The 12,569-nt window shown below is 45.6% G+C and overlaps 1 protein-coding gene across 2 annotated transcripts; it reads left to right on the top strand.

Annotated features, from left to right (window-relative positions):
• The first annotated feature begins 6,068 nt into the window (after positions 1-6,068).
• LOC132390371 (zinc finger protein 235-like) lies at positions 6,069-12,179 on the top strand. Of its 2 annotated transcripts, none has more exons than XM_059962986.1 (2): positions 6,069-6,135; positions 10,723-12,179. In XM_059962986.1, the coding sequence occupies exon 2, from the start codon at positions 11,169-11,171 to the stop codon at positions 11,919-11,921; it is 753 nt and encodes a 250-aa protein (XP_059818969.1). In that variant the 5' UTR covers positions 6,069-6,135; positions 10,723-11,168; the 3' UTR covers positions 11,922-12,179. The 2 variants fall into 2 exon arrangements, with proteins under 2 accessions (XP_059818969.1, XP_059818970.1); XM_059962987.1 differs by lacking the exon at positions 6,069-6,135 and adding an exon at positions 6,293-6,514.
• Positions 12,180-12,569: the final 390 nt, after the last annotated feature.

The raw sequence follows: 12,569 nt of genomic DNA on the forward strand, positions 1-12,569 counted from the left end.
CTCTCTCTCCTCCTCTCTCTCTCCTCTCTCTCCTCTCTCTCTCTCTCTCTCTCTCTCTCTCTCTCATGGTTCAGTCCACAGTCAGCGCTGTCAGCCTGTGACTGACGTCATAGTCCCGCCTCCTCACGCCGGCGCTCTTAAAGAAACAGTCACAGTACGACCACAGGCTCGTAACAGCCGCAACACAACTTCCCGACTGTTGAACTCAATGCTTCAACTAAGAAAGACAACCATGCCATTTGCCTTCTTAACCACCCGATCAATCTGTGCAGTCTCTTTCAGGGAGCGATGAACTTGGAGTCTAAGATCCCTCTGATCATCAACACTGTTCAGGGTTTTACATTTAACAGTGTACTGTCGGATACATTCGACCTACCGAGCTGCCAAGATGATCATCACTAATCAAATCTCACTGAGATTTCTCAGGACCTGTTGAATTTATTGCCAAGTGCACAAGTACGGGAAGGTACAGGTACAGAGAAACACTGACTTGTGGCAGCATCACAGGCAAGTACATTCAGATAACACGCGGAACACAAATTATACGATTCTCTGTCAGTAACAATCTATAAATATGTTTTATGTCATTAACAATATATAAAATACATTGTGCCATGATCAATATTAAAATGTGCATTTTGTGTCAATAACAGACTTGGAAATGTTGAATTTGTTCCCTGTCTCCATTCCTCCTGTAATCCACAACCAGCTCCTGTGTTTTTGTCACAATGAGGGAGAGGTTGTTTTCTTGACACCACTGTGTCGGGGTGATGACTTCTTCTCTGTCGGCTGCCTCGTTATTATTTCGGATTCGGTCGATCAATGTAGTGCCGTCAGCAAATCTACTTAGCAGATTGGGACCCGCCACTGCAGCCCCACAGTGCACGATGTACTGATTGCAAAGCTACGAAATTGCATGTGAATAGCCTCCCCTCCCCCAATTCCACTCTTTCTGCGTCAACAGCAGACTGGGGCATCTCACATCTCGCTGCCTCCGCCAGGACATTAAACTGTGAACAACTGTGGTCAGGGACTGATCTCTGGGGAACTCCAAACGCTACCTCCTTCCAGTCTGAAAACGACCCACTCATCCAGACACACACTACTGGCAGTTTATCGATCTCCAACGAAAAAGCCTAATCACCTACTCCTGAGGGTCAATACCATTACTGACTATGAGTTTACCACCGTCAAATGCCGGGAGGGACATAATAATCAGAAAGTCTCCAGTCGCAGCCGTGTAAATAAAATGTGATCTCAGTGGGTGTGTGGCGCATGCTCAGAACGCGAAGGAGACAGACAAACTGAGCCAAGTCACAGACTGATGAAGGGGAGGAATGATCCATTTTGACACAGAGAGGGAAGCAGAGAGTTTGATGTTGACCCTGATTCCGGAACTGTGGCCAGTTGGAAGATGAAATCTTGTTCCTCTAAATTGTTTTGAGATGTGACAGTGTTTTAATCAGAAGGCACCATGGAGACTAAAATTATTTCAGTTGAAATGTTGTCCTTCACCCACTGACGTGCTTTGTAAACTTTTAACAGTGTAGAAAATTAAAAGGATTTGTGTATGGGAATCTCGAACAGAACAGCACGTTAGTTCCGCTCTATCTGTCAGTTCACCAGCGCTTGAACACAAAGTACACTGCAGATGCTGTGGTCAAAGCAACACGTACAAGACGCTGGAGGAACTCAGCAGGTCGGGCAGCATCCGTGTAAATGAGCAGTCAACGTTTCGGGTCAAGACCGAGATCCACATCTTCACACTGGGAAGCGGCCGTTCACCTGCTCCGTGTGTGCGAAGAGACTCATTCAGTTAACCCACCTTGTGATGCTCCGGTGAGTTCACAATAAATAGAGGCCACATTTCTGTCCGGAGTGAGCAAAGAGTTTTACTCAATCATCCCAGCTGCTGCAACACCAGCAGCTTCACATCAGGTAGGAAGTTCAAATCAGCTCCGTGTTAAATGTTTCACCATCACGGTGACTGAAGGCAGCTGCAGGTCCATGAGGGACTGTTGCTGTCAGATTCTGCAGTTCTTGCGGCTGCTCATCGCACCCAGGACTGAACCCTGGTCACTGAGCATTGGAGGAGTCTGTTCTGCTGATGTTAGACTTAAACTAGACTGGTGTTTACTATTGTGGAGCTGTGATATATAAATCACCTCTGTATCAAATTCCGTGTCTCACTGGAGAGGCCACTCGGCCCATCTTGTCCCTGCCCATGTTTCTGTTCCATATCAGTATATGAAAATATATCCCTGCCGTTCCCCTCTTGCTCACCCTGAGATGACAGGTTGCAACTAGTCACCACTGTATGGGATAGGAGATTTGTTACGTACCCCGTAACTGGGTATTTAAACAGCAGAGAAAGAAGAATCTGTTGGAGTCTGGTGGTACCAAACTAAAGGTGTTTATTAATAAAAATAAGCAAAACCATATCAATAATGCGAATATACATATAAAACCAGTCAGAAGTAATAAACCTAAAAGTGTAGGAATAATAACAAGCAATAATAAACAAGCTCTATCGATGTCTAGGGGTAAATGAATTGTCATAGAAAAGTATAAAGTTCAGTTCAGTTCATGAGTGCTGATGTAGTTATGGTTGTTGTAGAGAGAGAGAGAGAGAGAGAGAGAGAGAGATTGAGAGAGAGAGAGAGAGAGAGAGAGAGGGAGAGGGAGAGGGAGAGGGAGAGAGAGAGAGATATGTAAAAGCTACAGCAGCCAAGCAGCCAAACCTTCCTTTGCTTTCTTAATCCGTTGCACCGTTGTGGTCATTCAGTTATGACCCCTCTGGTCTTCAGCCAGACCGTTCTTCTGTGGTGGACTCATCACTCTGGCATGAGGGGACACACACACAAGTCCCCACCGGCCCTGCTTTTACACTGATAGCCTTACTGACCGACCTCCTGGTTTGGCCTTCGAAGCCCCCACCTTTCTTGTGGGTTCCAACACTCAATCAGTGGCCACTGGCGTGTCTGAAGGGTGTCTCTCCAGACCTGTCTTTTATCCCTACTCACGGGGACTCAGCTATCCATCAATCCTGAATGACTGTGTCCACTAAATCAGGCCACTCTTTCAGTCCACTGAGGAATGTTTATGAGCAAAACAGTAGAAGATAAATAACCCTTGCAGAAGTCATAATACAGTAAATCAACAGTCTCTCTCCCTCTCTCTGATCTGTCGCCGATGTTCTTGCCTGTTTTTCGTCTCTTTCTCATGGTCAGCATAGCAACGTAATAGTTCGTGTTTCTCGGGGGTTGGGGGGATGGTTAACTCTTCACCCCATCGTCCATCAGATCATCACTCATAACAGATTTCCCTTGAATTTCATAGAATCATAGAGATCTACAACACATTACAGACCCTTTGGCCCACAATGTTGAACTTACTCTAGAAACTGTTTAGAATTACCCTGCCGCATCGCCCTCTATTTTCCTAAGCTCCATGTACCTATCCAAGAGTCTCTTAAAAGACCCTATTGTATCCGCCTCTATCACTGTTGCTGGCGGTGCATTCCACACACACACCACTCTCTGCTTAAAAGACTTAGCTCTGATATCTCCTCTGTACCTACTTCCAAGCAGCTTAACCCTATTCCCCCTCGTGTTAGCCGTTTCAGCCCTGGGAAAAAGCCTCTGGCTATCCGCACGACCAATGCCTCTCATCATCTTATACATCTGCATGAATTTCCTGCATGATTTTCTCCGGGCTGAACAAGACGATGAGCTCACTGTGGTTGTGACGTTGTTCAGGGCTCCGGACGAAGTTGGTTGAACTCCTTCTTCCCTGCTCTTTTCAACGTTTTGGGTCATTTTCACCAATTTTAAAGGACTGTGCCTCAGACAGCTGGGTTGTTGCAATTGTTACATATCAGCAGCAATAAATCACTAACGGAGTCTGGTTTCGATGTTAAAACTACTATCTTCATTAGTATTGTGACGGGGTCCTGAATTACCCCTATGAACTGTGTTTTTGAAAAGAGAGAGGGAGATGTTCAACACCGGACACAGAGAGAGGGAGGGAGGGAGGTGGAGAGAGAGAGATAGAGTGTTACGGTTTCTCTGCAAGCTTGTTTCCACTTTTACAAGGACACTGTCAGCTTCTGTGTTCTTACAGAGAGAGAAGGGAGGAACTGTTTGATGGACAGCTGGGGCTCAGCACGGTGAGATAAGTAGGAGGTCCGCTGATAGACCTCCAGACACATGGTGTTGGACACTGAATGAGCTTTGTTGTGTCCACAGAAAAAGTTGGGCTTTGGAAGATCGATCAGGAGCATCGATCAGTGGCTCTCGCAGTGTGAAAAGGCTGTGACTGGTGGGGAGTTATTCGTGTGTCCATCCCTCGCCTGGGTTAATAACTCCACCACAGAAGAACGGTATCGTTTGTAGTGTCACAGTCGGTGACTTCCAAAGGATTTCGGAGGACGAAGGGACTATCGACGGCGTCAGCTTACCTGAAGACTCAAAACTCTCCCTCTCTCTCTCTCCATCACTACCCGACTCAATCCCACAAACTGAACCGAACTTCACTCATCACCGTCAGACGGCATCCATTCACCCCGAGGCGTGAAGAAGCTTGGCTTTCCTATTTCCACACACACACACACACACACACACACACACACACACACACACACACACACACATATATATATATATATATAATCATTAATAACCTGTTTGATATATCTGCATTTATATTGCTGTAGTTACTAATAAATAGCATTAGTTTATAGCAATACCCGACTACACGGTGTTTTCTGTTTCTGCTGGATCTTTGACCCGTCACGGGGTACGTAACAGTAGCTACTCCAAATATAAAAGATTAAATGAAATAAACAGAAGTTAACAGTGTTATGCGTATATATAGCTCCCAAACTATCAAGCTTGGGAAACAATGCTTAAAGTCTTCAGATGGTAAATTGGAAAAGTTCAGTAATCCACGGAGTAAGTGAGTGAGAGGAGAGATTTGTAAATCCACACGAAAATGTAGAGAGAAGGCAATTATGAAGAACTCCACACACATTCCACGCTGGGTAAACGAAATAACAGTCGCCGAAGATTAGAAATATCACCAGGTGACAGTGACAGGAATATCGTCTTCAAGTGGTTACCACAGAACACCCCGATTCCAGGTAAGGGCCAACAAAAGTGATACCACAGGATACTCCAGCAAATCCACACATATGGATGATACGAAGTGACAGTCACACATCCGTTGTGCACTGCGTGCCGATGATCGGATCAACCGTACCTTTTGGGCATGGAAGAGTTGCAGCCTATAGCAGTCACACGCTGAAGTTCCAACAACTTGTCTCCTTCTCCCGCTCCCTCTCCCGCTCCCTCTCCCGCTCCCTCAGGCTGCCGCAGCTTGTGTCTGACGTCACAGCCCTCCTCACTCAGGCACTTAAAGCGACACTCACAGTAAACGAACCTGCGGTCTCGTAACACAATGCACCTCTAAAGTTTGACAGCAGACTAGCGAGTGAATCTTCGGTGATGCAGAGTCAGAAACAAAAGAGTTGCCAGCTTGAATCAGGGGCTCCAGAGAGAAATGGGGCCCAGAGGAGGAGGACGAATAAGACCAGCAGGATGTGGTTAAAAGTGAAAGATTAGAAGCATTTGGAAACTGGTTGATCGAAAAAAAAGGGGGTTAATTTCTGCAAAACACAGGTGGAAATCAACAGATCAGGCAGAAATTTTGGAGAGGAATAAATAGAAAACGTTTAGGCAGAGCCCCTTCCGCATGCCCAGCCTGTGTACTCCGCTGCTTAGTTGATCTCTGAATTGTTTTGTGTGTGTGCGTCTCTGTATTTCCAGCAACTGCAGAATCTCCTGTGTTTTATATCTGCATTTTACTTTGGCATTAGATACACGTTGATATTGAGTATATTGGTTATGGGAGCCGCTTTCTGCGTTAAAACAGCTGCAGATTTTTTCTATACCCAAGATAAAAAAAAAATGAGATATGGACATTGAACCGGTGCTTGCAGAAATCTTTAATGGCACCGTGATTACCCATAGGGCCATGCTGAAGCGCCGATGAAATGCGCAGGCGTCAGGCTGAGGCCGTCCCTGAGTTTCACGCATGCGCGCAGTACACAGAAGCCTTTGAAAACGTCGGTTGCAGGTAAGAGCGATTAACCGTGTTTTTATCTTAAACACCGACTTCAGGATAATTCCTCCGAATTTCGGACACCGTGGGCAGCAATCCCGTGACGGTCCTGCCCTCTTCCCTCTCTCTCAGCCCCACGATCCGTACACGGGCTCCGGGGAGCTCCCGGCTGCTGAGGGAATGGGAACCGATGGATCTCTCAGACAGAGCTGAGCTCCAGCTATCTAAATGCAAGGATTAGGAACTCGGAGAAAGGGAACAAAATCTTTTGCATCAGCAGTTGAGAAAATCGGCATGAGTACTCTTCCGTAAATGCTGTCTGGCCTGCTGAGCTCCTCCAGTATTTTGTATGTGTTGCTTCCTCTACCTCCTCTTGTTCTGGACTTTTCTACCGGTGAGAACATGTTTCATCCCATATTCTCTGGGTACGTAATGACATCAAACACCTTTGCCCTGGACAACAAGTAGCTTTCACTTCACAAATGTGCCAGACTCCAGTGAGACAGACTACTGCCCTTCCCGTCATATTCATTGGGATTTCATTCACTGAGTTCACCACCGTCAGTCATTGGGGGAGGGTTCAGGGGGAATATTTATGTGGAATACAGAAACTGGGGATGCCTGTTTCCATTTTGGTGATGTAAAACTTGCTGGAGAACTTGCAAGTGGGAAGAAGTGGAGTGATATTCGGAAATCTGACTTTTTAAAGCATAATTTAGCAAGCAAACCACATATGGACAATGTGAAAAAGTTTTGGTGAGAAAATCCTCCATTTCCTGTTACAGGCCTGCTACATAGGTTGTGTGAGAGTGCAGATGAACTCGATCAAACCCAGACGAGATCAAAGCTCCTATTGACAGTGATTTGCTAGCCGTGATAATGAATACCTCTCTATATAAAATTCACTGTGCCCATCTTGTCACTGGGTTAAAAATGCACAGCACAAGATTTATCTGCACACTGGTTATTACAAATTAGAGGGGAGATTATTACAAATTAGAGGGGTATTGGAGGAAAGGAGGGGAGACCTCCAGTGTCCCTGATGCCCTCACCTACAAGATGTGCATCCAGCTGCAGCTTGTAACCCTGCACTTCAATGAGCTGCTTGAAATGGGTGAATTCCATATCATCCAGCAGTTGGAGGGGGGTGATAGATATGACATGAAGAGAGGTGAGCTACTCCCAAGGTGCAGGACACAGGAAACTGGGTGAGAGTCAGGAAGGGGAATGAGGTTAAATAGGCATCGCAGAGTACTCTTGTGGCCATTTCACACAACAACAAGTGGACCACTTTAGAAACTGTTGGGGGGAATTACCTGGCAGAGGAAAGTCAAAAGGCTGATAGGGGATTTGTTAGTTAGAGGAACAGAACAAGAGGGGATGAATATCCTAGTGGTAATATCCTCATGCCATCTTTTAGCCATCCTGATTGATTTCTTATGTGTTCTCTTGCATTTCTTATACTCCATAAGAAAGTGACTGCCTATCCCTGTTATGCAATTCCATTTTGTGCTTTACCAGGGTCTCAATATCTCGTGCAATTCAAGTTTCCCTACAGTTTCTATCTTTACCTTTTATTCTGACATACCCGCTTACTACTTTCAAAATTTTGCTTTGAAGGCCTCCCATTTACCAAGCACATCTTTGCCATAAAGCAGCCTGTCCCAATCCACAGTTGCCAGATCCTAGTGTTGATTCCAGGTGTTGATCCATGCCTTGAACACATCCACCTTTCCTACGCTGCTCCTTGTATTGAAATATACAGGGCTCAGCATATTCACTGTACCATGCTCAGCTTTTTCATTCCTGACTTTGTCTGAGGCCTGAACAACATCTTTCTCCACAACCCCACCACCATCTGTTCTGTTATTCAGGCTCCCATTCCCCCTGCAACTTTAGGTTAACCCTCTTTAACCCCACCTCCCACCATGCAGATCTATCACCCCTTTGGCTTTCCTCACCCAGATCAATAAAAAGGAGGTGCATACCAGGTACAGGCAGATAGGAACAAATGGGGTACTTATGAAATACAGGAAATTCAAGTGAACACTTATGAAAGAAATAAAAGAAGGCATGAGGTTTCCCCAGCAGACAAGTTGAAGGAGAATCCTCAGGGATTCTGCAGATATGTTAAGAGCAAAAATATTGCAAGGGAAAAAATTAATTCTCTGGAAGATCAGAATGGTAATCCATATGAAGGGATAACATAGACTTGGGGAGATTTTTTTTGCATCCGTATTTACTCAAGAGATGAACACAGAGTCTATAGAAGTGAGGCAAAGCCGCATCAACTTCATGGACCCTGTACAGATTACAGAGGTGGAGGCGTTTGAGGCAAATTAGTGTGGATCAATCCCCAGGGCCTGACAAGTTGTTTACTAGGACCCTGCGGAAGACAAGTGCAGAAATTATCGGGGCCTTAGCACAGATATTTAAATCACCCTCAGTGACAGGTGAGGTACTGGAGGATTGGAGGACAGACAATGTTGTTCTGATGTTCAAGAAAGGCTGCAAAAATAAACTAGGAAATTATACGTTGGTGAGCTTGACATCAGAACTGGGAAAGTTATTGGAATGTCTGTGCAGGAACCAGGTATATACTGTAAGTATTTGGATAGGTGTGGACTGATAAAGGATAGACAGCATGGCTCTCGCCAATCTTATAGTCTCTTGCAGATGTTCTCAGGAAAGTGGATGAAGGCAAGGCAGTATATGTTGTCGACATGAACGTTAGCAAGGCACTTGACAAAGTCTTATATGGGAGGTTGATCAAGAAGATTCAGTCACTCAGCATTCAAGATGAGATAGTAAATTGGATGAGACACTGTCTTTGGGAGAAGCCAGAGTGTGGTAGCAGATCGTTGCCTCTCTGACTGGAAGCCTGTGACTGGTGGTTGCCACAGGGATCAGTGCTGGATCTGATGTTGTTTGTCATCTATATCAGTAATCTGGATGATAGTGTGGTTAACTGGATCAGCAAATTTGTGGGTGACACCAAGACTGGTGGTGTAGCGGACAGTGAGGAAGACTATCATGGCTTGCAGTGCGATCTGGACCAGGTGGCAAAATGGTTTGAGAAATGGAAAATGGAATTTAATGCAGACAAGTGTGAGTTGTTGCACTTTGGTCTGACCTACCAAGGGAGGTCTTTCACGGTGATTGGTCGGACACGGAGGAGTGTTGTAGAAGAAACGGACCTGGGAATACCTTAATTCACTGAAAGTTGTGTCACAGTTAGATAGAGATGGAAAAAAAGATTTCAGCCCAATGGCCTTCATGAACCAAAGTACTGATAACAATAGATGGATGTTATCTTGATTTCTAGAAGACATTGGTGAGGCCTAATTTGGAGTATTGTGTGCAGTTTTGGTCAACTACCTACAGTAATGATGTAAAAGAGGTTCAGAGAGTTCAGAGAAAATTCACAAGGATGTTGCCAGGTCTGGAGAACTTGGGTTGTAAGGAGAGATTGAACAGGTCAGGACTTTATTCCTTGGAATATAGAAGATTGAGGGGAGATTTGATGGAGGTATACCCCAACTATGAGGGTTATAGATAGGGTAAATGCAAGCTGGCTTTTTCCGCTGAGATTGGGTGGGACTACAACCAGATGCCATGGGTTAAGGGTGAAAGGTGAAATGTTAAGGGGAACATGAGGGGAACTTCTTCACACAGACGGTTATCCGGCTGTGGAATGAGCAGCCAGCACAAGTGGTGCATGCGAGCTCGATTTCAACATTTAAGAGGTTTCTGTTGGTACCTGGATGGTAGAGGTGTGGGAGTGGGCTGTTTTAATAGTTCAGCACAGACCAGTTGGCCCAAAGGGCCTGTTCTGTGTTGTAATTTTCTATGACTGTTACAAAAACCTGAAATAATGTTACTATTCACTTTAATTCTTTTTAACAGCTGTATGGACCAACGATTCATCTGGGCAGGAAATTTTTACATGGCTCTAGAGCTGTGGCACTTTAAATTAACAGTGCATAAAAGAAAATCCTAGCTGCACATCAACAAAGGCTATTTGTGTGAGAGTGTTTCAGTTACTGTGGAGCCAAGAACCCATGCAGCTCAGGGGGAACAGGGAATAATACCAATGGAGAGAGTCAAACTGAGCCAAGTCACAGATTGGAGATGGCAGAAACATGGAAACAAAAACCTACAGCACAATGCAGGATCTTTGGTCACAAAACTGTGCCAAAGATGCCCTTCCCTGAGAAATTACCAAGGGTTACCCATAGGCCTCTAATTTTCTGAGCTCCATATATCTGTCCAGGGGTCTCTTAAAAGACCCTATTGTATTCGCTTCCACCACTGTCACCAGCAGCCCAATCCACGCACTCACCACGCTCTGCATTAAAAAAAATCTTACCCCGATACCTCCTCTGTACCCATTCTTATAGAGACAGAAAGAACATCAGAGAATTTGATAGTTATTACAGATACCAGCTAGAATATCATCAGTTAGAAGATGATTTCTCTCTCCAACTTGGGTTGAACTTCACTGTAACAGTGTGATGTCAGATCACACCTTGGCAACTCAAGTGATCTGATTTGAAATAATGACGTATTCCCACTGATGGAATTTGTAAATCTTTTTTTCAGGTTAAAAATGACAAGGAATTTCTCTACGGGAATCTCGAACACAACACGCCAGTTTTGCTGTCTTTGACCAGATATTTAAGAAGCGGAGCAAGGGAATCACTCGATCATCCTTCCTGCTCAGACTGTGGGGAGGGATTCACTCGATCATCCTTCCTGCTCAGACTGTGGGGAGGGATTCACTCAATTGTCCGACTGACTGGCACGCCTGTCATTTTACAAAGGGGGAGCCCATTCCCCTGCTCAGACAGTGGGAATGGATTCAGTCGGTCTTCTCAACTAAAGGTACATCAGCAAGTTCACACTGGGCAAGGCCACTCACCTGTTCTGTGAGTGAGAAGCGATTCAGTTGGTCAACCCACACGTGGACACACCAGTCAGTTCACACTGGGCAGAGGCTGGTCATCCACTGAATTTGTGGGGAAAGATTCACTCGGTCATCTGTCCTAATGGCTCACCAGAGAGTTCACACTGGGAAGCGGCCATTCACCTGCTCGGACTGTGGGAAGGGATTCACATACTCATCTAAACTGAAGGTACATCAGCGAGTTCACACTGGGTATAAGCCATTCACCTGCTCAGAATGTGGGAAAGGATTCGCTCAGTCATCCGAACTACGGAGTCATGAACGAGTTCACACTGGGGAGAAGCCGTTCAGCTGCTCAGTCTGTGGGAAGAGTTTCACTTTGTCATCTCTCCTACTGAGGCACCAGTCAGTTCACACTGGGGAGAGGCCATTCACCTGCTCAGACTGTGGGAAGGGATTCACTCGATCATTCTCCCTACAGAGACACCAGTCAGTTCACACTGGGGAGAAGCCATTCAGCTGCTCAGACTGTGGGAAGGTATTCACTGAGACATCCCACCTACTGGTACACCAGTCAGTTCACACTGGAGAGAGGCCATTCACCTGCTCAATCTGTGGGAAGGGATTCATTCAGTCATCTCATCTACAGATACACCAGCGAGTTCACACTGGAGAGAGGCCGTTCACCTGCTCAGTCTGTGGGAAGGGATTCACCCGGTCATCCCACCTACAAGCACACCAGTCAGTTCTCACTGGGGAGAAGCCATTCACCTGCTCTGTCTGTGGGAAGGGATTCACTCGGTCATCCACCCTACAGAGTCACCTGCAAGTTCACCCTGGAGAGAGGCCATTCACCTGCTCAGACATTGGGAAAAGATTCAGCCAAATCCAATGAATGTGCATCGTTGAGTTCACACTGGGGAGAAAGTTTCGATAAGCTGCATGCTGGATAATTGTCCATCTCTGTTGCTGAATGCAATTTCGAGACTGACTGTCGGTGCTGAACTCTGCAATTATTGCTGCTGCTCACCACACCCAGTTCTGCACCCTGGTCACTGGACATGGGAGGAGTTTCTTCTGCTGCACATTCACCTTTAATGGGACTGGTGTTTAGTACTCTGGATCTGAGAGAAATAAATCCGTTAATTTTAAACTCTGAGTTTGGTAATTAATTGAACTTATAACACACCTAGTATACAGTAGAGAGTCAACGTAGGCCAGCTTACCCTGCCAGTGATTCATTTCTATGACAGTCCTAATAAATCTTCCCCTGTTGTTCATCTCTCACTCTCCCTGTGGTGATGGGTTCCAAACAGTCACAACTCTGTGGGTGAAGAGGTTTCCCTTGAATTTTCTGCAGACTGAAGAGGTGGAGCTGACTGCAGCTCTGTCTGAGATGTTCTTCACCCCTCCAATCTCTGGGCTGAGGAAGAATGACATTGTTAGTTAACCTCCTTTATCACGATTCATTTCCACATTATTGGTCACTTTCCCTGCTTCTGAAGTGTTGTTGAAAGCACCACTGTCCTCTAAAATTGACAAT

This window comes from Hypanus sabinus, unplaced genomic scaffold (genome assembly GCF_030144855.1).
Source record: "Hypanus sabinus isolate sHypSab1 unplaced genomic scaffold, sHypSab1.hap1 scaffold_88, whole genome shotgun sequence".
NCBI classification, from domain to species: Eukaryota; Metazoa; Chordata; class Chondrichthyes; order Myliobatiformes; family Dasyatidae; genus Hypanus; species Hypanus sabinus.